The following is a 27,190-nucleotide window of genomic DNA, read 5'->3' on the forward strand; positions in this document are numbered from 1 at the left end:
TAATCACCCATCTTAGTTCCCCTTATAACTTTTTCCTGTTTGACTACCTTCCAAACCAATACCTAATGATCACTTTCACCAATATCCAGCAGTGTTGATACCTCATTCACAACCACTTCCTGTGAGGATATCACCAAATCTAATGCCAATAAACCACTAGAGCCATAAAAATATACTTAATCCCTCATTAGGAGGGCTCAACCCATCCTAAGGGATGAGGGAGGAAAGGGAGGGTGGGATGCACATGAAATAAATACTTGTCTTAGTATCCCATAATGCAAAGGACATATCCTTACGGACATCTAAGACCTCCTGGAGCCATATCCAGGAGATCTCATCAGCGGGAGCCAGACCCAGTCCCATAATGCATAGCGTTATCCATGTTCATAAGGATATGTGCTTTGCATTATGGAATACTAAGGCAAGCGATCTGTTTGCACCACTTGTGATGTGCCCTCAGCACTTCAGTCCACTGTCAACCATCGCTCCAAGATTCTGAATCTCATCTACTTCCTTAAGTGCAGCTCCACCAATATAGTAAGTAGCCTTATATCTCTGTATTCCAAAGTGGAACATCTTGCATTTATCAACGTTAAAACTGCAACCCCACTCATCAGTCTCTATATATGAGTTGTCGTGAGGTTACTTCATACACAAACCTTGTTTGCTTACACTGGATAAAGGATTAAACCAAGAATATAATTTCTTGACATCTTTAATTTATAGTATAACCAAGTGGAAAAACTTCCAACATCAATCAATACTCTAAACATTCTCTGGACTAACAACAGCATCTCATTAGATATACTATTTACTGATTTCAACTTCACACCAAACAGCTTCAAAATCATGTAAAAATTCTTCAAAATTTTATACTGTGGTAAATTCGATAATTAAAATATATCACAGGCGTCAGAGGTAACCGCCCAATAAGTAATGGTATTTGGAATTAAGGCCGAAGTAACTAAAGCTATTAGGCCAGTGCATTGTGAGTATTCTGCCGGTTTACCTGTTTTTGCAAGATGAAAATGGAGTTTCTGGGAAGAAACTGCCATCTCCATATGAGGCCTTCACTTGGAGTACACAAAATATTGCATACGGCAATAAGCTGTGTTAGAACGAGGGATCATCCCGAGAAGCTATTTAAAGATCTTGTGAATAAACCAGAGAGATTTTTGCATGGATTGAATGGAAACATATACGGAGTGGATGATTAGTCATCTCAGCTCAGGTGACTAATCATTCACTAGGTAAGAAAGTTTACTGATGAATTGCACAAATCATACAAGCAAACAAAAAATATTATAGCATACAAAGTATAAACAACATGTACCACTAATTGAAAACAATGTTCGACGATACTTTAACACGTTTCTTTACGTAGATCTGCTTAGAGCTCCCTCTATTGGATGCGCAGTAAAGAGGAAGAGTTGCATATCCTCCTACAGGTCGTACGTATTTCTGGTACTGCAAGTGAAAAATCGAACATGTGTAAACAATACAAATATTTCCATGTCATTTTTAAGAAGCTAGTGCGGATGCCATGAATGCTCGATTGTTTCTGTAATGAAATATAGTTACTTGCCGTAATAGAAATTTTATTTTGGTTGTAACTTCGACAGATAAGTCAATCAGTAAGTTGTCACCTTTTTAAAATATAACAGTCTAGTTAAAAAAAAAAAAAAGTTATTGATGTTCATATATGGGTATAGGATTGCGTAATTTTATTTTCATTTAATGTCATAATTTTTGAAAAATTCTCAAGGCATGAGAGTTTCGAATTGCTTTTAAGAAGATGGTACCTCTTGAATTCAATATTTAGCAAAAACATCATGGTTCAAATAAAACTTCATATAATTCGTTACTGTTTAAACAGTTATGTATATACAGTATGTACCCAAACACAGCAATAATATATTATTATTTTTACATGATCATTTGTGTGTGTGGACAAGTGATAACGCAGACGCCTTTTTATGTTCGAACATTTACAGAAATTTAATACAATTGGTATGTTTTTAATGAGGATGTTTTAATGTTTATAATGTACGATAATTGCTCGATGAGGAACGGAAGTATTTCAAATAGATAAAGATATCAGTTAAACTCAGTTGTAATCTCTGACAACTGAGTTGTAATCATTGACGACGTTATATTTCCAAATATCAGCTTATTTTAAAACAATAATACGATTTTACATTAGCTTAATGGACCACTTATCTATTGATTTAATTAAAAAATAAGCTATTTAACCTAAATCTAATTATCCAATGTATTACGTTTCTTCATCAGTATCTATCATAATTTCATCTGAAGTAAGGCGTTTATCCAGTTCTCTTAAGTCTTTCATTACCACATCCAACCATCTTTCTTTGGTTCTTCCTGTTGGCCTTTTCTTGTCAGTTTTATTTGTAAACAGTTGTTTGATCAACTGGTTATGTCTCCCAAACTACTCCGTTCTCTTTCATTCTTATGAATGACCAAATGTTTGGTCTTTGACATGGGTTTTTTAGTTCATATCTTCATTCATATAGTATAATATTTTGGTTGTAAGTTGATACAAACAATCTTAGTACTTTTTCTTTCACATGTAATAATTTTTCTATTATCACTCTTTGTTGTTCATCTTGTTTCATAGTTGTAGGTTAAAATCAAGTGCCAATATTACTGGCCTGGTTGGCTGAGTAGTTAATGTATCTGCTCTCCAGCCAAAATGCTGTGGGTTCAAATCCCACCGTGGGCATGGATGTTTGTGATTGTCTGTGAAAATCTAGTGGTGGTGGGGATGGTAGATGGTGCTGGTGTGGATGATGGTAGTTGCGGTTGGTGGAGACAGACTTGTAGAGGAAGTGCTCTCCCCTCGATGAGTCTTTGGACTACCTGGAGGTGTCATGTAATAATAATAATATTTCTTTCTTATTTCTTTGATTTTCTTGATAATATTCTGACTTTAGGATTTGTAAGATTGCAGAATATTCATGATTAGCATTCTCAGTGGTAAAAGTATGAGATGTTGGCCTGCTTCCCAATAGCAGATCATAAGCAAAACAACATGATGACAAATCTAGTGGGAGGTACGTTGATTGATGGCATCATTGGAAGTGACGTGCCACCACATGGAAGACTAGTTGGCAAAATAGTCAAATGATTACTTAAATATAAAAAAACACACTAACAAGTAAAGATAGAGAAGTTATTATCCCTCTTTATAAGACTTATGATTCTACCACATCTTGATTACTGCTCCTCCTGAAAATGAGATGAACTACTGTTCATCTGGTTTTCTTTGGAATCAGGAGGTGGTGGAAAGGATCCACATTTAAGTAACAAAGCTGATGACAGGTCTATGAAATGCTTATGGGGGGATAGATTGCATGTGTGGGTTGCAAAGTTTAGTTGCTAGAGGGGGGGGGGAAATAGAGGACATATAGAAACTTACTAAAAGATTAGTACAAAAGAAAAGTTTCAGTATATGACAAATAGAGAACTAGGGGTGACCCCTGGAAGTTGTGCCAGAGTGTAGTTAGTAAGGGTGTGCAGAATGAATAAGTTTAAGAATAGAGATTATGTGTATTGTGTATATAAAAGTTAGTGTGCTTCTCCCACAGCGAGTCTTCTGATTTCATGGAAACAATGCCCATATAATAACTGTCCAGAGAGTTTTGGAGTCCAGTATTAATGAAAGTTTATTAAATTCTTCTTTTACATGTTTATTATTATTATTATTATTATTATTACCATTACCCAAGACCCCATGGAGTCAAAGACTCATCCAAGATGTCCTTTTTATCATACACACAGCTCATCATACTGCACTTTAAACACACTCAAATTCTCTGCAGACACCACATTCTCTCAGGCAAGGCATTCCAATCATTCACAACTCTGCATGCAAAAAACCTGCTTCTCATTATCCTGCTCACACCCTCTTTATACAGTTTCCAGGGATGACCTCTGGTTCTCCCCTGATCTCCCACTGGTTTCTGTAGAACCTCTCCAACATTGATCCTATAACAACCTCTTACTAACTTATAGGTCTCTATCATATCTCCCCTCTTCCTCATATCCACCAGACTCTGTAAATTGCATCTTCCCAATCTTTCCTCATACTCGACATTCCAGAGGTCAGAAACTACCTTAGTCAGTCAACTCTGGACTCTTTCCAACATCTCTTTGTCCTTTTGAAAGCCACGTGACAAATCTGGGCACAGTAGTCCATGTGTGGCCTAATCAAAGCCTAATACAATGGAACAAGAATCTCCCTCCTTCTACAATACTGTAGAATATTTTGACTGCTTGGTATCTTTGCTATCAGAGAATGCAGTTGTAAATTTTTTTTTACAGAATTTGAGAATCAATAGATATATCATGCAGCACCTCTAAAGCATCATGATCATGAATTTTTTCGTAATTATTAGAATTGTTACAAGTGTTTGTATTAGATAATTCAACGATTGTCTTTTCCTGTTAATCAACGTTATTTTCTTCTAAATTATTTTTACTATAATGAACTTTGATTACAGATAATTGTATGCCATGTGCTAAACATAACTGACTGATGTAAATCATCAATTTTACTACTTTCTTCATTACTGAAGCTCCATTTGTTGTAATAGATGCTACAATTCTAAAAGAAATACTAAATCCTTTTGTTTTATTTTGAGGAGGATTTAAATATCTGCATGTGGGTATAGAGCCATGAATATAACATAAACTAAGATTCCAAAATTTATGACTTGCGTGGACAGTTATGTTTATATATCAACAATTCTTAACAGATATCCCCCCCCCATCAGTTGTTAAACTAAATGTTTCACCATGAAGTTTACATTGTGATATTCTGAATTACTTGTTGATTACTTGTTTCATAATTTTCTGCTTATTCCATGACAATTTTTCTTATTATTAAGATTTAGAAATATCTATATATCCCTTCACAATTAACTTTTGCAGATCTTCATATGTACAAAATTTACTGAAGGGAAATCCTTCCCATGCTGTCATGTACGTTATTACATCTGAATGTCATCAGTTATTTCATTAAAATGTGATGCAATTATTGTTGAAAATGTAAATCAGTCTAACATCGATAATTTCAGTTGATGAAGGTGCTTATTATCAGTTTTTAATAAGTTCATTTTGTGCTGGCTTTTAAGATGGTTATATAAGCTGCTAGCACCTCCCTGGAGGTGCTACGTAATAAAAAAAAAATATATATATTTCTGTGTCAGAGCAAAATTTCACTCCCAGAAAATAATGCTCCATCTGAAACAACACACTCATGCATACTGAAAACACAGACACATTTAATTATTTATCTATATTTATTAACTATTCAGAATTAATTTAAAAATTATGATAGTGAAACAAAAATTGATACAAAATAAATTTAAAAAAAAATATTTTTATTTATTGTTATTATTAACTAGGAAAAAAAAATATATTTAAATTTGAAATACAAAATGGAAATAAAAAGAAAATTTTTATTTATAGAGAAGATATAAGCTGTGTGTGTGTGTTCCCCTGGATTTTTAAAATATAGACTTTACCAGAGGGGTGAAAAATTCACTTCCCTGAATTAAATCCTCAAAGATGAATTAAATCCTCAAAGATAAAGATAACGTTTTGTAGATCTGGAAAAGGCATATGACAATTGCCAAGAGAGAAGCTATTCAAAACGCTACAGTTATATAGTGCCAATGGGACATTATATCAAGCAATACTTAGTCTTTATTTGAATTATAAGTCAGCAGTTAGAATTGAAGGAAGTACATCATGTTGGAGGCTTAATGGATTTTTTACAACACTCAAAAAGAATTAAAATAGAATTTAATACTTCCTATATTTCGTCCTAGTCACTAGGACATCTACGGGGATTACAAAAACAATTAATGTAACATATACACAAATAACAAACAATACTAAGCCCAACCACGTGGGTGACACTAAAGTCCTATCTAGGTAGAGCACCCTCTAAGGACAGTAGTAGGTGGCCTGGAATGTAAGGTGGGAACTCTGGTGATGAGTGTTTCCCAAATCTTCGGAAGCTTAATGCAACCATAATGAGTATTTCATCACCAGAGTTCCCACCTTACATTCCAGGCCACCTACTACTGCCCTTAAAGGGTGCTCTACCTAGATAGGACTTTAGTGTCACCCACGTGGTTGGGCTTAGTATTGTTTGTTATTTGTGTATATGTTACATTAATTGTTTTTGTAATCCCCGTAGATGTCCTAGTGACTAGGACGAAATATAGGAAGTATTAAATTCTATTTTAATTCTTTTTGAGTGTTGTAAAAAATCCATTAAGCCTCCAACATGATGTCCTCACAGCACTTAAGCCTCTACACACGTATGAAGGAAGTACAGGAAGATGGTTTAATGTTAAATCTGGTGTCAGACAAGGATGTACATTAACCCTTCTGTTATTCATTATTTATATGGATCACATTATGAAGGAAAGTGATATTAAACCTGATAACAAAATTGGAAATGTTAATCTCAGCTCTTTGCTTTATGTTGATGATGTTATACTTCTAAATAAATCCTCTACAAGTCTGCAAGATTCCCTGACTAAATTGAATAACTGTTGTAGTGGATATGGTATGAAGGTCAGCATTAAAAAGACAAAGGCAATGCAAATAGACAGAAACATTGAAAATATCAACTGCATTGTGAATGGAAAACCTATAGAACAAGTAAAACATTTCAGCTACTTAGGCACGATTTTTAGTGAAGATGGTAAATTAAGTATGGAAATAGACAACAGGATCAACAAAACTGGTATGGTAGGCAGTCAACTGAATAACTTTATATGGAATAAGAGAGAAATTAGCCAAAACACTAAATTATTGTTTTATTATTATTCAGGCCTCCATGGAGTCAAAAGACTCATCGTGGGAGGTCCTTCCTAAGAACATAAAGTCTGTCAAGACTCATCGAGGGGAGGCCCCCCCCCTAAGAAACACAAAGTCTATCATACCACTCTTTAAACTCATTGACCGTTCTCGCTCCCACCACTCCATCAGGCAATGCATTCCATGGTTCAACCACCCTCCACGCAAAGAAACCACTCCTTACCCTCTTGCTCACAGTTTCCTTTCATAACTTCCAGGGATGGCCTCTTGTCATCACTCCTTCTGCTGTTCAACCAAGCGAAAGAACTTCCCCAGTGTCAACCCTGTAACCACCTCTCAACAGTTTAAAAGTCTCAATCATATCACCTCTCCTTCTTCTATCCACAACTCTGCAGTCCACATTCCCTCAGCCGATCCTCGTAACTATCCTTGTACATGTGGACAGACTTATGTGTTCGTCGAACATGTTGTTTATTATTTTAACGGTATAATAGAACACAGAAACTAAGTAAATAATTAATTTATTAACTTGATGCTGATATTTCGCTGGTATTATAACCAGCATCTTCAGAGCACAAAAACACTGTTTGTCACAATACGCGAGACTAAAACAACATGGTGTACATTAACAAAATTGTAGCAGCAACACAAAGACTAGAGTCCTGATTTTGGCGCCCTCTATCTGAAAAATACACCATGTTAATGTACACCATGTTGTTTTAGTCTCGCGTATTGTGACAAACAGTGTTTTTGTGCTCTGAAGATGCTGGTTATAATACCAGCGAAATATCAGCATCAAGTTAATAAATTAATTATTTACTTAGTTTCTGTGTTCTATTATACCGTTAAAATAATAAACAACATATCCTTGTACAGTCCTGAAACCATGTTTGTCATCTGTCTTTGTATCCTTTCCACAGTTAATTTATCCCCTTCAAATCCTGGAGACCAAATCTGAGAACAATAGTCCAAGTGTGGTCTGATCAGAGACTTATACAACGGAATGATAACCCTCTTATCTCTGCAGGTCAGTGTCCTTCTCATAATTGCAGCAATCCTCTGTGTTACCTTCACCACTTTTGCAATATGTCCCCTAAACTTCAGGTTTCTATCAACCATCAACCCCAGATCTCTTGTCTCCTCTACTTCCTCCAGCATAACTCCTGCCATAGAGTATGCAGCATCCTATCGATGTTTCCCAAACCTCAAGACCTTACATTTTGCTGCATTAAACTGTAATTAGTTAATTAGTAATTTGCATCAAATTATAGGCCTATCTGTGTGCTATTTGTTTTGGTTGGGAAGGCTGGTGAGAACCAGGATCCAGAATTGGATTGATCATAATAGTATTATCTTTGATGGACAGCATGGATTTGCTAAAGGGAGGTCATGTTTTAGTAATCTACTTATTACAATAAGGTGACAGCTTCATTGGACAAAGTAGATGGATGCAGAGTAGCATACTTAGATTTTACAAAAGCTTTTGATAGATTATTATTACATAACACCTCCATGGAGTCCAAAGACTCATCGAGGGAGGGCACCTACTCTACAACTCTCCATCTCCACCACTCCACTAGCCGCAACTACCTTCATCATCTACACCGCCATCTACCACCGACCACACCACTATTTTCACAGACAAACACAAACATCCATGCCCACAGCGGGATTACTACATGATAAGTTGATAGTTAAACTAGAGGTGAGGTTGGGGTTGGGTTGGGTATTAGACTAGTGCATTGGAGTGGAGATTGGCCATCTGATAGATGTCAGCAAGTTGTATATGGGGAAGTAATATAATGAATGAGGAAATTCACTAGGTGGTGTGCCTCAGGGGTCTGTTTTAGGGCCACTGCTGTTTAACCTGTATGTTAATAATATTGGCAAAGATACATATCTGATAGGTATCAGATGTGTGTTATTATTTTTCTTAAGAAAAATAAAATTACTGCTGTTGATCCTCATTCCAAAGTTTTTACATTTTTCTTAGACACATTTCCTCGAATGCACTTATTTTGAGTAGTTCCTTCTTAGTGAGTCACCATGACTCACTTCCATATGTTGCTGTAGGGATGATCATGGCTTTGAATAGTTTGATTTTAAGATATTTCAAGAGTTTGTCATTGTTCCATATTTTGTTTAATTTATTCATGTTCGGCCATCCAATGCTAATTCTGTGTTTTACTGTTTCAGTGCTGTCTAAATATTGTGTGTAATGGTGCTTCCTAAGTCACTTAAATGATTTTACTTGTTCTAGAGTTTGGTTCTCCAGATTTATTGAGATGTTTTCAACTTCTCTTTCTATTTTCATTATTTTGGTCTTACTGCTGTTAATCTTCATTCCAAAGTTTTTACATGCTTCATTTAAAAGATGGACTGTTTTTTCTAACTGTAGCTGGGATACTGCCAGGATTGCTATATCATTTGTGTATTATTTGTTGTGGTTGATGTTTCTTCCATTTATATTTAATCCTGGTTCATTGGAGATTTTTTTTTGCATATTTCTTCTAGGTATATGTTGAGCAGAGGCCAGATCTCATCAGTCTCTTCACTGCACTTATTCAACATATACCTAGAGTTGAATATGGGTAGCAATATCCCGGAAGAGGAGGATCACTAGTGGTGTACCTCGGGGGGGGGGGTCTGTTTTAGGGCCACTGCTGTTTGACTGTTTTAAGTTTTGTCGATTTGGAAAAGGCATATGACAAGGTGCCAAGAGAGAAGCTATTCAATACGCTGCAGTTATATGGTGTCAATGGGGCATTATATCAAGCAATACTTAGTCTTTATTTGAGTTGTAAGTCAGCAGTTAGAATTGAAGGAAGTACAGGAAGATGGTTTAATGTTAAATCTGGTGTGAGACAAGGATGTACATTGTCCCCTCTATTATTCATTATTTATATGGATCACATTATGAAGGAATGTGGTATTAAACCTGATATCAGAATTGGAGATGTTAATGTCAGCTCTTTGCTTTATGCGGATGATGTTATACTTCTAAATAAACCCGCTACAAGTCTTCAAGATTCTCTGACTAAATTGAATAACTGTTGTAATAGATATGGTATGAAGGTCAGCAATAAAAAGACAAAGACAATGAAAATAGGCAGAATCATTGAAAATGTCAACTGTGTTGTGAATGGAGAACCTGTGGAACAAGTAAAACATTTCAGCTACTTAGGTACGATTTTTACTGAAGATGGTAAATTAAATATAGAAATAGACAACAGAATCAGCAAAGCTGGTATGGTGGGAAGTCAATTGAATAAATACATATGGAATAAGAGAGAAATTAGTCGGAACACTAAATTAGCTATATACAAAACAGTGTTCAAACCAGTTTTAACTTATGGATCTGAGAGCTGGGTCAGAAGTAAAACACTTGACCAAAGACTAGAGACCGCAGATATGAGAGTCCTGAGAAAGATTAGAGGTGTGAACAGATGGCATCAATGGCAATATCATATTAAAAATGAGGATATTAGGAAAGAACTTGACATTGTCAGCATCCAGGAATGCGTTAGCAGAGCTAATCTCAGGTGGTATGGTCACTTAAATAGAATGGGAGAGGAAAGATTAGCAAAACAAGTGTTCTCTGCCAGGTTGGCAGGAAAATGACCCAGAGGAAGACCAAGATATAGGTGGATTGATACGGTACAAAGTGCCTTAGACGATAGAAATATAAGATCTGATAATGTTGGACTCTTGACAAACAACAGACTGATTTGGAGGAAAATTGTAGATAGGAAGTTAGTAATGATGTAAATTTTTCATGTAGTACTGTCATATCCTGTACACCCCTTGCGGGTACATGGCAGGAATTTGATGATGATGATGCTGTTTGACTTGTATGTTAATGATATTGGGGAAGTTTTGGATGGGGATATTCAGTTGTTTGCAAATGATGTAAATTTGGGATGAATTATGAGGTGTAAAGCAGATGTTCTGGTCTCAGTAGATTGAGTGAATGGGAATGGGGATGCGAAATGTAAGGTTTTAAAATTTGTGAAACAAAGTTGGGATGTAGAATTTACACTTGGTGGGGATATATTATTGTGGAGGTAATAAGAGATCTTTGGTGATGGTAGATAAGGATCTAAAATTGTGAGGATAACACAACGAATTCTGGGAATGATACAACACTGACTTGTAAAAGTAAGGAGATTATTATTACATTGTATTCTATAAGGTCTTGATTAGACCACATATGGACTGTGCAGATTTGGTCATCTAGTTTTTCAAAAGGATGAAGAGATGTTGGAAAGGGTCCAGAGGTGATTGACTAGGGTAGTTTCTGACTTTCTTCATATTCAACATCCTCTGGGATGTTGAATATGAAGAAAGGTTGAGGGATGCAATTTTCAGAGTTCAGTGGATAGGAGGAAGAGGGGGTGATGGAGAGATGTACAAGTTAGTAGGGAGTTGTTAGGATCAATGTTGAAGAGATTTTTCATAAAATGGTTGGATATCAGGGGAGAACAAGAGGTCATCCCTGGAAGCTGTATAAGGAGGGGGTGTGAAGCAGGTTTTTTTCTATAGAGAGGTTTGAATGATTGGAATGTCTTTCTTGAGAGAGTGGTGTCTGCAGAGAATTTGAATGTGTTTAAGGCAAAGTATGATGAGCTGTGTGCATGACAAATGGACCTCCTAGATGAGTCTTTGACTTCATGGGGTCTTAGAATAATAATAATAATCATAGTAATAAAATTATACTTGCCATGAAATTCTTGTTTAATCTCTTAATTGAGTGTAGGCAAAGTTTGTTCATGAAATATCCTCATAAGTAGGCTGTTTGTATATAGAGTCTGTTGACTAAGTATTGCATAATGCAAAGTGTATTTTGTTTAGATATTATAGTCCTGTGTATTATGGGAAAGATCCAGTTTTGATTTTTATTGAGATCTCATCAGTGGGAGCCAGACCAAGAAAGATACCAAAGTTGAATTGCTGCTGATTTGTAGATTTTTCTCTCATAGAACTATGGGTTAGTGCAGTGGTCGCCAAAGGGGTCGATATGACATTGTTTGGGGGTCGATTTGGCCCAGGGGTCGATTGGGCGTCGACAGAAAAATATAAGACATCATTGTATGGGTAATATTTAATTCGGTTAACTTGGATTACCTCCATGACAAAAGACATGGAGGTAATGACAATGCAATTAAGAGTGAATCGTGGGATCAGTACCTCCATCTTACAAGTCCATGAATAGGACCTGTAAGATGGAGTAAGGTCATGAAAATAGTTATTGAGGCCAATCAAGTAGGCCAACATGACATATTTACCAATAAATGGATGTTGGTGGTTCCTGCTGGCCAGCGCAGTAGGAGCGAGATTGCAACACGTGCGTGGTTCTTATTTACTGATACTTACAAGTATTCGATCCCAGTCTCATTTTTGCGCATCGACATACAAGTGAGCATTAATGTTCTAAAATTCATCAACATACATATTATAATTCAATTGTTATTCATTCATGAACTAAACTTCTCTATGTTGAAGAATTGAGCAGCGCTGGTAGTAATACCAGTGATATTAATACCAGTAGTTTATTAATATCACTAGTAATACCAGTGATATTACTAGTGATAGTAGTAGTAATAGTAATATAATGATATATACTATATTATACATACAATAAACACTGTAACTATAAAATAAACAATCTAAAAACTCACACAAGCATCTTTTTTTGCTTGTACTATTATAATTACTTAATAGTAAAATATAGTGGGTCGATAAAAAGTCAAGAAACGCTTGAAGGGGTTGACGGGCAAATGACTTTGGCGACCCCTGGGTTAGTGGAACAGTTTGCTTGTTATAGTAGTGAGCACATCTAGTGTGAATGAGTTTAAAAGAATTTAGGATAGTTGGTGTGGGTATCTATGGTCTTCCTTGATGAGTCCTTGACTTCCTGGCAGTCTAATAATAATCCTGACATGAATTTTCAAGAATGATGTCGTTAGCATAAGCCATTAGCTGCTCATTCTATTCCCTTTAGATCTCCAATGGCTGTTTCAAATGTTAAGTTGAACAGTGTCAGTGAGAGATTAGAGCATCTCCATGGTAAAGTGCAAAATTTATTTTAAAACTTTATGAATATTCCTGTAGGAAATATACCTTGCTGAAGGTGTGACAATTACATAGTTGTAGTATATGAGATCTGAAACAAACAAACTAACAAACAAAAAAAAAAAAAGAAACTAACCCTATAGCTTGCAAATAGAGATTGGGAGGGGAGAGACAAAAAGATGGTTATAGAGCATGTTCTAACCTGTCTCTGTGAGACAAGGCTCAACTCCATCGCTTTACTCAGTATGAGTGAACACGTGTTCAAATATAGATGTTTTCTTATCCTCGGTCAGAAAATTTTGGAGTGCAAGAGTGAACAGCGAGTTAACATCAAGTTTCTTGTGAAACTGAAGAAATCCATGACAGAAACTTTTCAGTTATTAACTGAGGCTTACGGTGAAGAGTGCATCTTGTACACACATTTTTGAATGGCACAAACAATTTTCGAAAGGCAGAGAAAGTGCAAAAGATGATCACCCAGGCCGTCCCACGCACAGCAGTTACCGATGACAACATTAAAAAAGTGTGAGATGTGATCGCAAAGGACAGAAGGTTGGGTGTTCAAGCTGTAGCTGAGAAAGTTCATTTGGACAGAGAAAGTGTTCGACGCATTTTAACTGAAGAATTGAATATAAAAAAGGTCTGTGCAAAAATGGTTCCAAAAATGTTGTCAGATGAACAAAAAGAATGTTGCAGGGAACTGTATTTGGACCTTTTGCAACATATTAAGGATGAACCAGATTTGTTGAATTAGGTAATTACTTGTAATGAAACTTGGATGTTTACGTATGATCTGGAAACCAAGCAACAATCAATGCAGTGGAAGTCAGCAACATCTCTAAGACCAAAAAAAAGCACTCATGAGTCATTCGAAGTTCAAGGCCATGTTGATTGTTTCCTCTGATATACATGGTATTGTAATAACAGAGTGGGATCCCAGCAGCCAGATGGTAAATCAACAGCATTACCTTGAAGTCTTGACAAAATTGCATGAATGCTGAGAAGGAAACGACAGAAATTATGGAGAAACGGTTGGATTTTTTCACCAAGACAATGTGCGAGCCTATAACACTTTGCGTGTGAAGCAGTAGTTTTTAGCTGATCACATCACTGTGCTTGAGCACCCACCCTGTTCGCTAGACCTGTCTCCCTGCAACTTCTGTCTCTTCCCAAAGATCAAGTCTGCTCAAAGGAACCCATTTTTTGTTGGTAGAAGATGTGAAAATCAAAAATGATAGAGATCCTCAACAGCCTTTCAGAAAATGCTCTGCAGAATTGCTCTGAACATTGGCAGCATCGTATGCAGCTGTGTCAACTCAGAAGGGAAATATTTTGAAGGAGATCATAGTTGATTTTCTCAGTTTGTTAAATAAAAAGAGATAAGGCACATTCTAGTTTTTTCCGTGTCAGACCTTGTATTTATATACTTTTTGACATTTTTAAAATTCCATTGCAATATGTTTTAATGTATTTATTATTTTTATTATTTATAGCCTACAAATACTAAATTCATTTCTTTATCATATTCATAACATCCTTCCAACAATTCTTTTGGCACAGCCACGTTTCAACTATAGTTTCTGCAGCTGCCAAAAAACTGTGTACGTTTTTATATAAGTCACTAGTTCACAACAGCTAACTGCATAAATTCCACATCAACCTAACCATGGAATATTGCTCCCATTAAGTTACTTAAATATATAAAGATAAAGAGCCAACAGGCTTCATTTCGGTGATATAAACATTATTTAAATTAAGAGGATATTAGATACCACATTGTTTTAAAACCAAATAAGAAACTCAAGGATTGGAATCAGAGAGTTTCATGCCGAATATAGTATAAAAAACTATAAAAGTAATGGCGAATACTAGCGTGAGCTAATGCAAGTAGTCCTAGAACGTAGTACAAACACGGGCAACTCGTTGAAGGTGAGTAAAGTTCTGATCGCTATTCTTGGTATTTTCCATAATGTAAAAACACATTTCCTAGGAAATGTATGCTGTTATTACATTATGGTGGGAGGTCACTACCCAGACTGGTTTAAGCCTTTTTTGAGGCTTCATCAATGAGTAGCTAGACCAAATTAATACCAAATGGTATAGCGAAAAGAACTTATATACTCTGCTATACGAGTTGTCAAAAAGGTGCACCCACTAAGTTACATAAATATAAAAAGCCAATAGGCTTCGTTTCAGCGATATAAACATTATTTAAATTAAGGGGATATTAGATCCCACATTGATTTCGTTTAGCTACTCACTGATGAAACCTCAAAAAAGGCTGAAACTGGTCTGGGTAGTGACCTCCCACCATAATGTAATAACAGCATACATTTCCTAGGAAATGTGTTTTTACATTATTTAAAATACCAAGAATAGCGATCAGAACTTTACACACCTTTGCAACGAGTTGCCCGTGTTTGTACTACGTTCTAGGGCTACTTGCATTAGCTCACGCTAGTATTCGCCGATACTTTTATAGTTTTTTATACTATATTCGGCATGAAACTCTCTGATTCCAATCTTTGAGTTTCTTATTCGGTTTTAAAACAATGTGGGATCTAATATCCCCTTAATTTAAATAATGTTTATATCGCCGAAATGAAGCCTATTGACTCTTTATATTTATGTAACTTAATGGGTGCACCTTTTTGACAACTCGTATAGCAGAGCATATAAGTTCTTTTTGCTTATATGGTCTAGCTACTCATTGATGAAGCCTCAAAAAAGGCTGAAACCGGTCTGGGTTGTGACCTCCCACCGTAATGTAATAACAGCATACATTTCCTAGGAAATGTGTTTTTACATTATAGAAAATACCAAGAATAGCGATCAGAACTTTACCCACCTTCAATGAGTTGCCCGTGTTTGTACTATGTTCTAGGACTACTTGCATTAGCTCACGCTAGTATTCGCCGATACTTTTATAGTGTTTTATACTATATTTGGCATGAAATTCTCTGATTCCAATCCTTGGGTTTCTTATTCGGTTTTAAAACAATGTGGGATCTAATATCCCCTTAATTTAAATATTTCTCCCATATTTAGAATGGTGCACCAAATCCTTTCCAAGATTGCTCGATTCTATCCAGAAGAAGGCATTCTGGTTAATTAATGATCCCTGTCTCGCATATCCAGTTCAGTCCCTCTCTCTCGCTCTCTTGGACATTCAGTTTCTGCCCTCCTCAAAAATCATTCAAACAAGAGCCACCGCTAACCAACACCCTATTACAGTCCATCTTGAGGAGGACCTCTCACAATGAGTCTTTGACTCCATGGAGGTCTGGGGATAATAATAATAATAATTATTATTGTCATTATTATTACGGCAATGCAAAGCATGTTTGCAGGTTTTGGCAAATTAATGTATAGACCACTAATTATTGTAGTGAGCAGTAAAACCAGTGTAGTGGAACATGGCATAAAAATCTTATGAAACACATTATGCTTCATAAGTCTTTTGTGCTGTGATAATTTTCATGATGTCTGAAAGTGTTTAATTTTCTTTTAAACTTACAAAATGAGTGACGAAATGTGATTTAATGAAATTAGCATATGGTGATCCTGTTATGGGATGTACACAAGTTTTTAGTTCTGTACTCTACTTGAATGTGAACTGCACTCTGAGCAGCTATCAGATTGGGAAATAATGAGTGTGGTTAAAAACAAGGAGAATAGCTTATTTTGAAATTGATTAATCGTTTCTCTAGGCTTATGTTACTCACTTTAAACTAAAAAAAAATCTGAATGTGAAGTCCTTTCCAGCCAGATTCATGCTACTTCTACTAACAGAGGAACAAGAAAATCATTTGTTGCTGATTTGTGTGAGTTGAGTATCTAACAACCAAAACTTTTTCTAAAAAAGAAAAATAGGTGCTTAGACATTGATTTATGAATTTATGAATACAAATGTGACACAGTAGTGTCACATTTGTTTGTTTCTTTTTTTAAGGTCATTAGCAGTCTATCATCCCATGGAAGCACCTTTTTAGGTTAAAAAAAAAAAAAATCCCAAGCATGAATATGTGAGGTAACATCACGATAGGCTACTTGTTATGGAGGCAGGTGATTTCATATCAAAATGACAGATGGCTTTTCACAACTAGGGCAATTTGATGTGAATTCATCTGCCTCCATATAAAAGCCTATCATGGTGTTACTATATATGTTCCTGTTTGGGAAAACAATAATACAGTTTCTTGTTAAGTATAATTTACATGTGAATGCCAAGGATTGGTGGTAGGAGCTAGCTTCTTAGGGCAGCACCAAAAACGGATTAAATGTTTTACAACGTCAGAAGTGATGGGAAACATTCATTACTTCAGAAAGTATACTTACTCTGAAGAAGACTGAACTTTTTTTGTGCTTTGAGTACTTTTATGAATCTAGATTCTTTTAAAGCGGATGCCTTGTGCTATATGTACACACACACACACACACACACACACATGCATGGTAACTCTATATGTCAACATGTGAAATTGTATATTTTCACATATATAAAGTTAGTAGTTATGGAAATATTTGGTGATGATGAAATATTATTTGTCTTGATTGTGTGTGTACATTCTGAACACCTTTTTATTTTTGTTTGTTTTTTAGATAAGAAATGCCCGGGAGTAAAGAAATGTCTGTATTGATTGCGTCTTCTTCAGAAAAGAATAAGCAAAATAAAAAAGAAAGTAGACGCCCAGAAATACAAATATATCGCCCTGGTATGGGACTGAAAAAAAAGAATGAGAAGCCAGAGTTATATTCTCAAGGAGAAGATGAACTTCAGATTAGTAAGCAAACTAATAGTAATATTCAGTTTTCTAATTCTGACAGAACATCACATAAGAATTACACAGATTTAATACATGAAAATAAAGCAATTACCAAAGTGCATTTGCTTGTTAATGAAAAAAAAAATGAAGTAACTAAATTAAAAACTGAATGCAGTGAGATTAATACAACAAAAAGAATCAAATCACGTCGTCCTGATGCACCTTTGTATATTCCTAAATTGAGATTATCACACAATACTGGATTTAAAAATAAATCTCATTCGAGAAAAAGCACTTTGTCTGAAAAAACAGCAAGTGACAATAGACATCACAACAACAACAGCGCAGATTTTGCAGGTGAAAGAAAACTTTTGTCCTCTTCTCGGAGGTATTCTAGGACAACACATAGAAGAAAGAGAATATCAGGTTCAGAAAATATACATGAAAATGTCATTTACTATAATTCCCACATTAAAAGTGATCTGCCATGTGATATAGTTGACTGTAAATTGGAAAGTAGTTTTGAAGATGAGATGATTATGCAAAAAATACAACACAAAGAAAAGGTAGCTGATGATATTAAAGATGAACTTACCTGTGATTTTTCTTCTAGTGATTCTCCTCAGATTACTAGCCATTTATCATTTGTTGATACTGATAATTATTCAGAAACTGAACAGCATCCATTTTTTGAAAACCACGAAAGGCTTCATGATGGTGGTGGTGGTTGTAATGGTAATGATAAACTTAATCCCATTTCTTTATCCCAGACATCAAGCACATCATCTGAAATTGAAGATTATGGAACTGAATCTGTTGCAGAAGGAATAATGTTACTCACACGGACATTTAGTCAGGATGATAGTAATGATTTTGATTCATTCAGTTCTTCAGCTCTGAATTCTGGTAATGAGAAGGATCATGTCTACAAACTTTTTACTGATAGAAAAGAAAATAAGCATGAATCAAATAGGAATAATAATTTGTTACAAGAAAACTCAGAAAACAAGTTATATGAAAAATTTCCACCTTCAGACCTTTCTGCTTTTCAGGAAAAGGGCAATGAACACTTTAATAAAAATATATCTCTAAGGCCGAAGAAAAACAACAAATTACTTACAGATAATTCGTTTCAAAATGATAGTTCTTTAAGAATAAAAATTAAAAATAAAAGGAATGAAAGCAAAGATCATCTTGATAGTGGGAAGAATGTAAATATTTGTGAGTTGGAAAAGAAATCAGGAGAGGAACATTTGGAACAAAAACTTACAGTTAAAGGCCAAAAATTAAAAGCTTCTGAAAACTTAAATCCAAAATCTAGCAGGCATGAAAAGAGAAAAGAAAGATCTGAAAGTGGTGGTTTAATTAAGTTACCACTTGAATCAAGAACAGAAGGATATCGTCCTCTTACTCCTCCAGTGACAAGACCTAATAGAGAAAGATGTGCTATTAGAGAACCGTTTGTAATTAAGAAGCAGCTATTTGATCCTAATAATCCAGAAAGACCTTTATTTATTTCTGTTCCGATGCCATCATTGTCATTTTCAGGACCTCCCAGTCCTGCTAATCATCTTTATAGCACACCTTCTAATCGTTTTATACCTACCAACATTTCTCAGCAAATAGCTAAAGCACAGTTTTGGCAGCATTATGCTCCTTATTCTGTACCATATCAGTGTGCAGCAGCCTCATATACTGAAAACTTGCTGCGTCAAGAAGGACCAAAAAGGTATTTAATTTTTGATGATGACGATCCTTCAGTTCTATTTTATTTTAATCTTTTTTTAAGAACTCATTGATATGTGTATTTGACTAAAATACTTAAATATATGCTATTGTTTGAAATTGTTATAATTTTTGATCACAGATTAATGAATAACTAACTCTTATTTAGAAGTATTGGTCAAGTGGTAATGAACTATTTTATAACCAACTAGTTTTGCCGGCTATTGCTGTCGGCATCTTCAGGGTACAAATAAGGTTACAAGCTAGATGTTAACTGACAATTCTAATTCAGTAACAAAATAGTACTGAGCGTGAAACAATACATTTGTCATGGATACATGATTTACTCGTTGAGAAACATTTTGTAGTTGGCGCTGAAGTTCATTTCATGCGTGTTTAGTGATCTGATTAAGGTCAGGTAGGATTAAACCTTGATTCCTGTTATGGTTTTTTGTGGAATGGGCGACTGTAGCTGCTTCTTTGAAGATTCTGGAACAGTAGTTTTCTTCTATATAAGGCATGTAACTTTTATTCCATTCAATAATGTGGTTGGTTGGTTGGTTGTAGAGAAGTGGGAAGAAAGGCCAGATATATCTTGTCTGTTATTTCTTACATAACCAATGTGTTCCTTTTGTCTCATTTCGAAGCTTCTAGACGTCTGACCAATGTAACTAAGACCACAGGAACAAGGGATGTTGTAAACTCCAGCATACTTGTAGAAAGGATGGAAGTTTTTCGGGGATCTTAGAAATTTCTGAATAGTTTCAATTGGCTTGAAGGTCACTCTAATATTGTGTGGTTTTAGGAGGAGAGCCAGTTTTTTGGAAATGGTACCAACGTATGGAATAGTTATAGCGATGATATATTGGGTGACCTCACGTTGTCTTTGTGGTATGTCAGAGAAGAGAATCTTGTTGATGAGTCTTCTAGGGTAGCCATTTAGAGATAGGTCATTGGATATTGTAGTCAGTTCTACAGAAGAACTGACTACAATATCCAATGACCTATCCCATTTAGAGATAGGTCATTGGATATTGTAGTCAGTTCTTCTGTAGATCATTTTGGTCTGTAGTAAACTGTATAGTTCTTTTCTTTAGCATATGAATAATGCTAAGTTTTTGGGAAATGTGGTGTGATGAGCTGAAGTGTAAATAACGTCTAGTATTTGTAGGTTTTCTATAAACAGATAAGTTGACACTGTTATTTTCTTGTTTCTTTATTATGATGTCCAGGAATGGTAGTTGTTTGTTCTTTTCAAGTTCTAGTGTGAATTTGATAGTATGGTGGAACGAATTGATTTTGTTTAGGTAATCCAATAGCTCTTCCTTTTTGTGAGTCCATATGATAAAGATGTCATCTACATATCTAAACCATGCTGTAGGTTTTGCATTAATCTGAGATAAGATTTTAATTTCAAGATCTTCCATAAATAGGTCAGCACAAGAGGGTGAGAGGGGGACTAGCCATGGCCAATCCGGTTAATTGTTTGTAAATGGTTTTCTTCCATACGAAATAGTTGTTAAACAGTGACTAAACAACGAAGTGATGTTTTGTGGGAACAAATTGTCTAAGATGTTGATGATTTCAACTACTGGAATGTTGGTAAACAGGGAAGTAACATCAAGGCTAGCAAGTATATCGTCTTCAGAGATAGAGAGTTTTTAATATAAGTGTCTGAGTTATGAATGTGTTGTTGTAGAATTTTGGCTAGATGTTTAGACAGTGAATAAGTTAGAGAATTGATTCCATCTACAATGGGATGTAATGGGGAGCCATCCTTGTGCACTTTTTGGAACACCGTACAGTCTAGGAGTTAGAAGATGCATAGATTTTAACTTTTTAATTAAATCTGTAGGCCAGTTTGTCATCCAACGTAATAGTTCATTGGTGTCTTTATGGTTTTTTAATGTTGGATCTGTATTAAGGACATTATAGACAGACGTATCTGATAACAGATTGTTAAGCTTCATAGTCATTTGTGTTTAAGATGACAGTACTATTTCCCTTTGTCCACTTTAATTATGATGATGTCTTTGTTATGCTTTAAGTTGAGCAGGGTTCTTTTTTCCATAGGGGTGAAATTTGTGTGTGGAGATCTGGAAGGAGACGAGAGGATTATGCTGCTTTTCAATCTGTGGTCATTAGCTGTAAGTTCATATATTCATACTCAAAGCAGATGAAATCTACTTTGGGTATTACAGCAGGTGTCAAGGCAAAATTGAAGCCTTTTTTTGAGAATAGCGATATCAGGTTTTGTTAGTATGTGCTTTGATTGATTAACGATCACTTGGTTATCTGGTAGAGAAGGTTTAGACTCAATTATGATTAGTATACAGATAATTGAATTTCTCGATTTGCGTCTGTTTGCTATTTCTGAAGGTTTTATCATAACTTGTGTAAATCACATTATCTAGAAGCTGCCAAATATCTTCGTCAACGGTATTAGAGATATCTGTAAAGAATGCATAACATTTTGAGTCTATTTGGCTTAGTGTGAATCTTGTATGATGTATTCTTTCACGTAGAAGGGAGAGAGTGATGTTTTATGATAAATTCGTTTAGCTTGTCTAGAATTAAAAAGTTGTCTGAGACGCAGAAATTTGGGGATAACATTTTTGTCTCGACATCTTTTTAAGAAAGTTAGGTGATTTTAAAACTTAGCCTTCTTACATTTTAAAAGTTCAAGATGGCATACCTTCTGTTTTGTAATCTCATCGATTCTGTTGATATTTGAAATTGTTTAATTCTTGACCACAGATTAATGAATAACTAACTCTTATTTAGAAGTATTGGCCAAGTGGTAATAAACTATTTAATAACCAACTAGTTTCATCGGCTATTGCTGTCGGCATCTTCAGGGTACAAATAAGGTAGGCAAAGTAAATTAGAAGCTAAATGTTAACCAACAATTCAGTAACAAAATAGTACTGAGCGTGAAACAATACACTTGTCACAGATACATGATTTACTCGTTGAGAAACATTTTGTAGTTGGCACTGAAGTTCATTTCATGGGTGTTTAGTGATCTGATTAAGGTCTTCCATATATCAGGCAGGATTAAACCTTGATTCCTGTTATGGTTTTTTGTGGAATGGGCAACTGTAGCTGCTTCTTTGAAGATTCTGGAACAGTAGTTTTCTTCTATATAAGGCATTTAGTTTTATTCCATTCAAAAATGTGGTTGGTTGTAGAGAAGTGAGAAGAAAGCCCAGATATATCTTGTCTGTTATTTCTTACATAACCGATGTGTTCCTTTTGTCTCATTTTGAAGCTTCTAGTAATAACAGACAAGATATATCTTACCTTTCTTTCCGCTTCTCTACAACCAACCACATTGTTGAATGGAATAAAAGTTATATGCCTTATATAGAAGAAAACTACTGTTCCAGAATCTTCAAAGAAGCAGCTACAGTCGCCCATTCCACAAAAAGCCTCAACAGGAAGCAAGGTTTAATCCTACCTGATATATGGCAGACCTTAATCAGATCACTAAACACGCATGAAATAAACTTCAACGCTAACTACAAAATGTTTCTCAACAAGTAAATCACGTATCCGTGGCACGTGTATTGTTTCACACTCAGTACTATTTTGTTACTGAATTAGAATTGTCAGTTAACATTTAGCTTGTAATTTACTTTGCCTACCTTATTTGTACTCTGAAGATGCCGACAGCAATAGCCTGTGAAACTAGTTGGTTATTAAATAGTTTATTACCACTTGACCAATACTTCTAAATAAGAGGTAGTTATTCATTAATCTCTGGTCAAGAATTATAACAATTTCAAATTATTTAAATTAAGGGGATATTAAATCCCACGTTTTAAAACCGAATAAGATTGGAATCAGAGAGTTTCATGCCGAATATAGTAAACTGTTGAATTGTGATAGATTATGCATCTTAGAAATTCCAATTTTATCACAGTTCATCATGAGTTGCCTGACAAACAGGAAAATAAGCACATATGTTTGCCCCCGGGTAGTATATGAACGGCATGTATACATATATATATATATATATAAATAACAGAAAGATAGAAATGAAGAAATAATTAATATGGATAATATGTGAGCCTTTACCTGTTTTGTAGGAAGTCTAATAGTAAATTTATTTAAGGTATTAATTTATTTAAAGTATCCAGTTTCATGTAGTATAAGAAAGCAAAGTGTTTAAGCTAAGGTCCAAGGGTCACATTTTATCCGTCCAGAATAACGGAGGGAAAGTGAAGTTATATGAAAAGGAAACTAGAACGCTTTCTAGGAAAACACACCGCGTGCACGTTGCGTAATAAACAACGTGGCAAAATGTGCGAATCTCCGAGATTGAAGCGGGCACTATAAAAGCCAACCCCCCCCCCACATACATGAGGCTTTTTGGTTCCTGTTTCCTGACCTCGTGGATGTTGACTCTCGGTCTCCGCCAGCGGAGAAGATTCTAGGCTGGCCGTAGAAGTTATGAGTCGTCTGCCGTAGTGTGCGTATCTGAGGAAATAGGGCTAGCTATTTCCTCAGATCAGGATAGCTATGCTATATCGTGCAACGGTAATCCAGATGTGTGCCTGTGATACTGGTGAAAGTCCTGAGCGGCACATCGCCTTTCCAGTTCGGAGAATCTGGCCGTGCAGCTATCGTATGTAACCCGGAAAATTGTAGATCTTAGAGGAGCATTGATGTCCAGACAAGGCTGAAGAAAGAACTGAAAGTAATTCCAGGAACGGTAATGCAGATTGTCATATTCTGATTTCCAGTTGAAGATTTGTGTGTGAATTCTATAGGAAAATTTATGTAATGGACATATTGTAAAGAACTTTAGGAACTATCCCTATTTTGGTACTGATCTGTCCCTATTTGAGAAATGTCTCCCTAGAAGGGATTTGTATAAGAGACGATTGTGATATGTTGTGAGATATAACTAGTGACCACGTGAGTGATAAAAGATAGGCTACATAAGCTAGAAGTTTGTTAAATTATATATAGAAGTGGTCCAAGTAATTTGTTCTTGTATTGTAATGTTAATATTGAAATTGAGATCTTGCTAGCAACGTGATATAGTTAACCATGCATTTATATTTTCTCATGTATAATTTCTTGATTTAATAAATATGTTTCATAGCATTTGCCCGAGTCCAGCTTGTTATATGAATTCAAATAGCCACTCATAAAATTACCACCGAACCTAGCGGGAGGGACCCACGAGTATAATTTGATATTTAGAGCCACGACTGCATGCAAAGATAAAGAGAACAGGAATTAGTTTATCTATTATTGTGAAGTTTATTACTGTGTATCACTCTGAGAGAGCCACCTTGGATAAGAGCTTCGTCTATCCTCAGTATTGGCTGGTGCAGTTAAAAATAAATTTGTCAATATTTATCAGGTGAACTGTCTCAGAGGATATGTTTAATGGCAGCATCCCATACTTGGACAAAGCCCTAATCATAAATTAAAATACACGTGACTAAATTTAAGAGCGGCCTAAATTTAGCTTGCATAAAGAAAGGGAAATTTGTATGAGTGAGTAAGGTATACATAACTAACAAGATTAGATAAAGATATAAAGGTGATATAGTTAAAGAATATGCAACCTATATATAGGGATAGGTACATAACAAAACTATAAAAGTATCGGCAATTACTAGCGTGAGCTAATGCAAGTAGTCCTAGTACGTAGTACAAACTCGGGCAACTCGCAGCAAAGGGGGTAAAGTTCTGATCGCTATTCTTGGTATTTTTCATAATGTAAAAACACATTTCCTAGGAAATGTATGCTGTTATTACATTATGGTGGGAGGTCACTACCCAGACCGGTTTCAGCCTTTATTGAGTACAATGGAACAAGAATCTCTCTACTTCTACAAGTCAGTGTCCTCCACATCATTCCCAGAAGCCTTTGTGTTGTCTTCACAATTTTGGCTATGTGTCCCCTAAATTTCAGATCTTTATCTACTATCAACTCCAGATCTCTTATTTCCTCCACCTCTGACAATATATCCTCACCAAGCATAAATTCTGCATCTCATCTTTGTTTTCCAACTTTTAAAACCTTACATTTGCAACATTGAACTCGCATTCCCATTTCCGTGCCCAATCACTCAATTTATTCAAGTCTTCTTGTAAGGCCACAATATCTTCTCTACTCTTCATGATTCGTCCCAACTTTGCATCATCTGCAAAAACTGAATATCTCCATCCAAATCTTCAATATCATTAATATACAAGTTAAACAGCAATGGCCCTAAAACAGATCCCTGAGGCACACCACTAGTAACTTTCCTTTTCCTTTATATCGCTCCCCCCATACACAACTTGTTGATACCTATCAGATAGACAGTCTCCAATCTAATATCCAACCCCATCCGCCCTAGTTTGATTATCAACTTATCATGCGGTAATCTATCAAAAGCCTTTGTGAAATCTAAGTATATTACTGTTTATCCTTCTCCTCTGTTCAAGTAAGCAGTCACCTTAATGTAATAAATAAGTAGATTACTAAAACACGACCTCCCTTTAGCAAATCCATGCTGTCCATCAAAGATAATATCATTGTTTTCAACCCAATTCTGGATCTTAGTTCTCACAAGCTTCTCCAACAACTTAACTACAACATCTGACACGCAGATAGGCCTATAGTTTGATGCTTGAGCTCGATCACCTTATTTACGAAGTGGCACAATCTTGCCCTCCTTCCACTTCTTAGGAACTTGACCCAGTGCAAGACTCATATTTAAAAAATGTCAAGGCAGGTGTCAAGCTCCCTGGCACATTCCTTTAGAATACGTGGTGATATATTATGAAGTCCCAAATTATTTACATCTAGTTTGCTCGACTCCCCCGTACACCTCTTGCTCACTTACAGTCAGTCTCTCTTCCCCATCATCAACTGCTTTCTCAATCTCTCCATGAAGTCACATTCACAAGATTTAAAGACCTTTATGAACTTCTCATTAAGTATCTCCACTACACCTTCCGTAACAGCTGCCTTTATACCATTTTCTCCAATCAGTGTCATCCTTCCATAATCATTCTTTCTTTTGCTGGCTACATATCGAAAGAACTCCTTAGGATTCTTTTTGGCTTCATTAGCTTACTGCTGTTCATACCTCACTTTAGCTACCCTCACCAACCAAGTCACCTGCCTTGCCTGGTCTTTGTAGTCCTCATGGAATTAGTTATTTCCACTTCTCTTATACTGCCTCCATAATATCCTTTTTCTCTGTATTGCATGCTTAATCTCTTTATTCATTCATTTCACACCTACCTTATTTAATCTTCTCACCCTTGGAATACATTTAGACATTGCATTTACTAGATAGTTTTGAAAATCCCCAAGTTGCGTTGATCTCTTTTCCAGCTAACTCCTCATTCCATGCTACACCCGCAAGCTGTCTCCCGAGCTCTTCATAATCACTCCCCCCCGTAGTTCCACATATATCCTTTTCTTACAGAGGTCTTCACACTGCTGGCAATCACCCAAGATATAAAAGAGTTTTGTTGAAAGAAGCAAAATGAAGAGTAACGAAGTAAACATTGCAAGTATGCTGCCTCAGTATGATAGACAATTTGAGAAAGGCCATGATTGCTAATACATCAATAAGAAGATTGTGCAGGAGGAATGGTGTGCAGTTTATTGATATATGGAGTGAATTTGATGAACAGAAGGACTTATATATATGCCTGATGGGCAACACATGCATGGTTTTGGTGTTTGATGTTTGGAAAAAGTGTTGTTTAGTGAAAGTTAGGAAGGTAATTATGGGTACAAAGGGATG

General features: G+C 35.7%; 1 protein-coding gene across 1 annotated transcript in view; it reads left to right on the top strand.

Moving 5' to 3' along the window:
• The first annotated feature begins 1,438 nt into the window (after positions 1–1,438).
• LOC150109990 (telomerase-binding protein EST1A-like) overlaps positions 1,439–27,190 on the top strand; it is a 478,068-nt gene continuing 452,316 nt past the window's right edge. The window contains exons 1-2 of the mRNA XM_090390470.1: positions 1,439–1,634; positions 17,533–19,425. Coding sequence (XP_090246596.1) covers positions 17,540–19,425 — 1,886 coding nt within the window. The 5' untranslated portion in view covers positions 1,439–1,634; positions 17,533–17,539. The remainder of the gene's footprint in view (positions 1,635–17,532; positions 19,426–27,190) is intronic.

Source organism: Typopeltis vanoorti, chromosome 1 (assembly GCF_054136105.1).
Source record: "Typopeltis vanoorti isolate ZY-2024b chromosome 1, IOZ_Tvanoo_1.0, whole genome shotgun sequence".
NCBI lineage: Eukaryota > Metazoa > Arthropoda > Arachnida > Uropygi > Thelyphonidae > Typopeltis > Typopeltis vanoorti.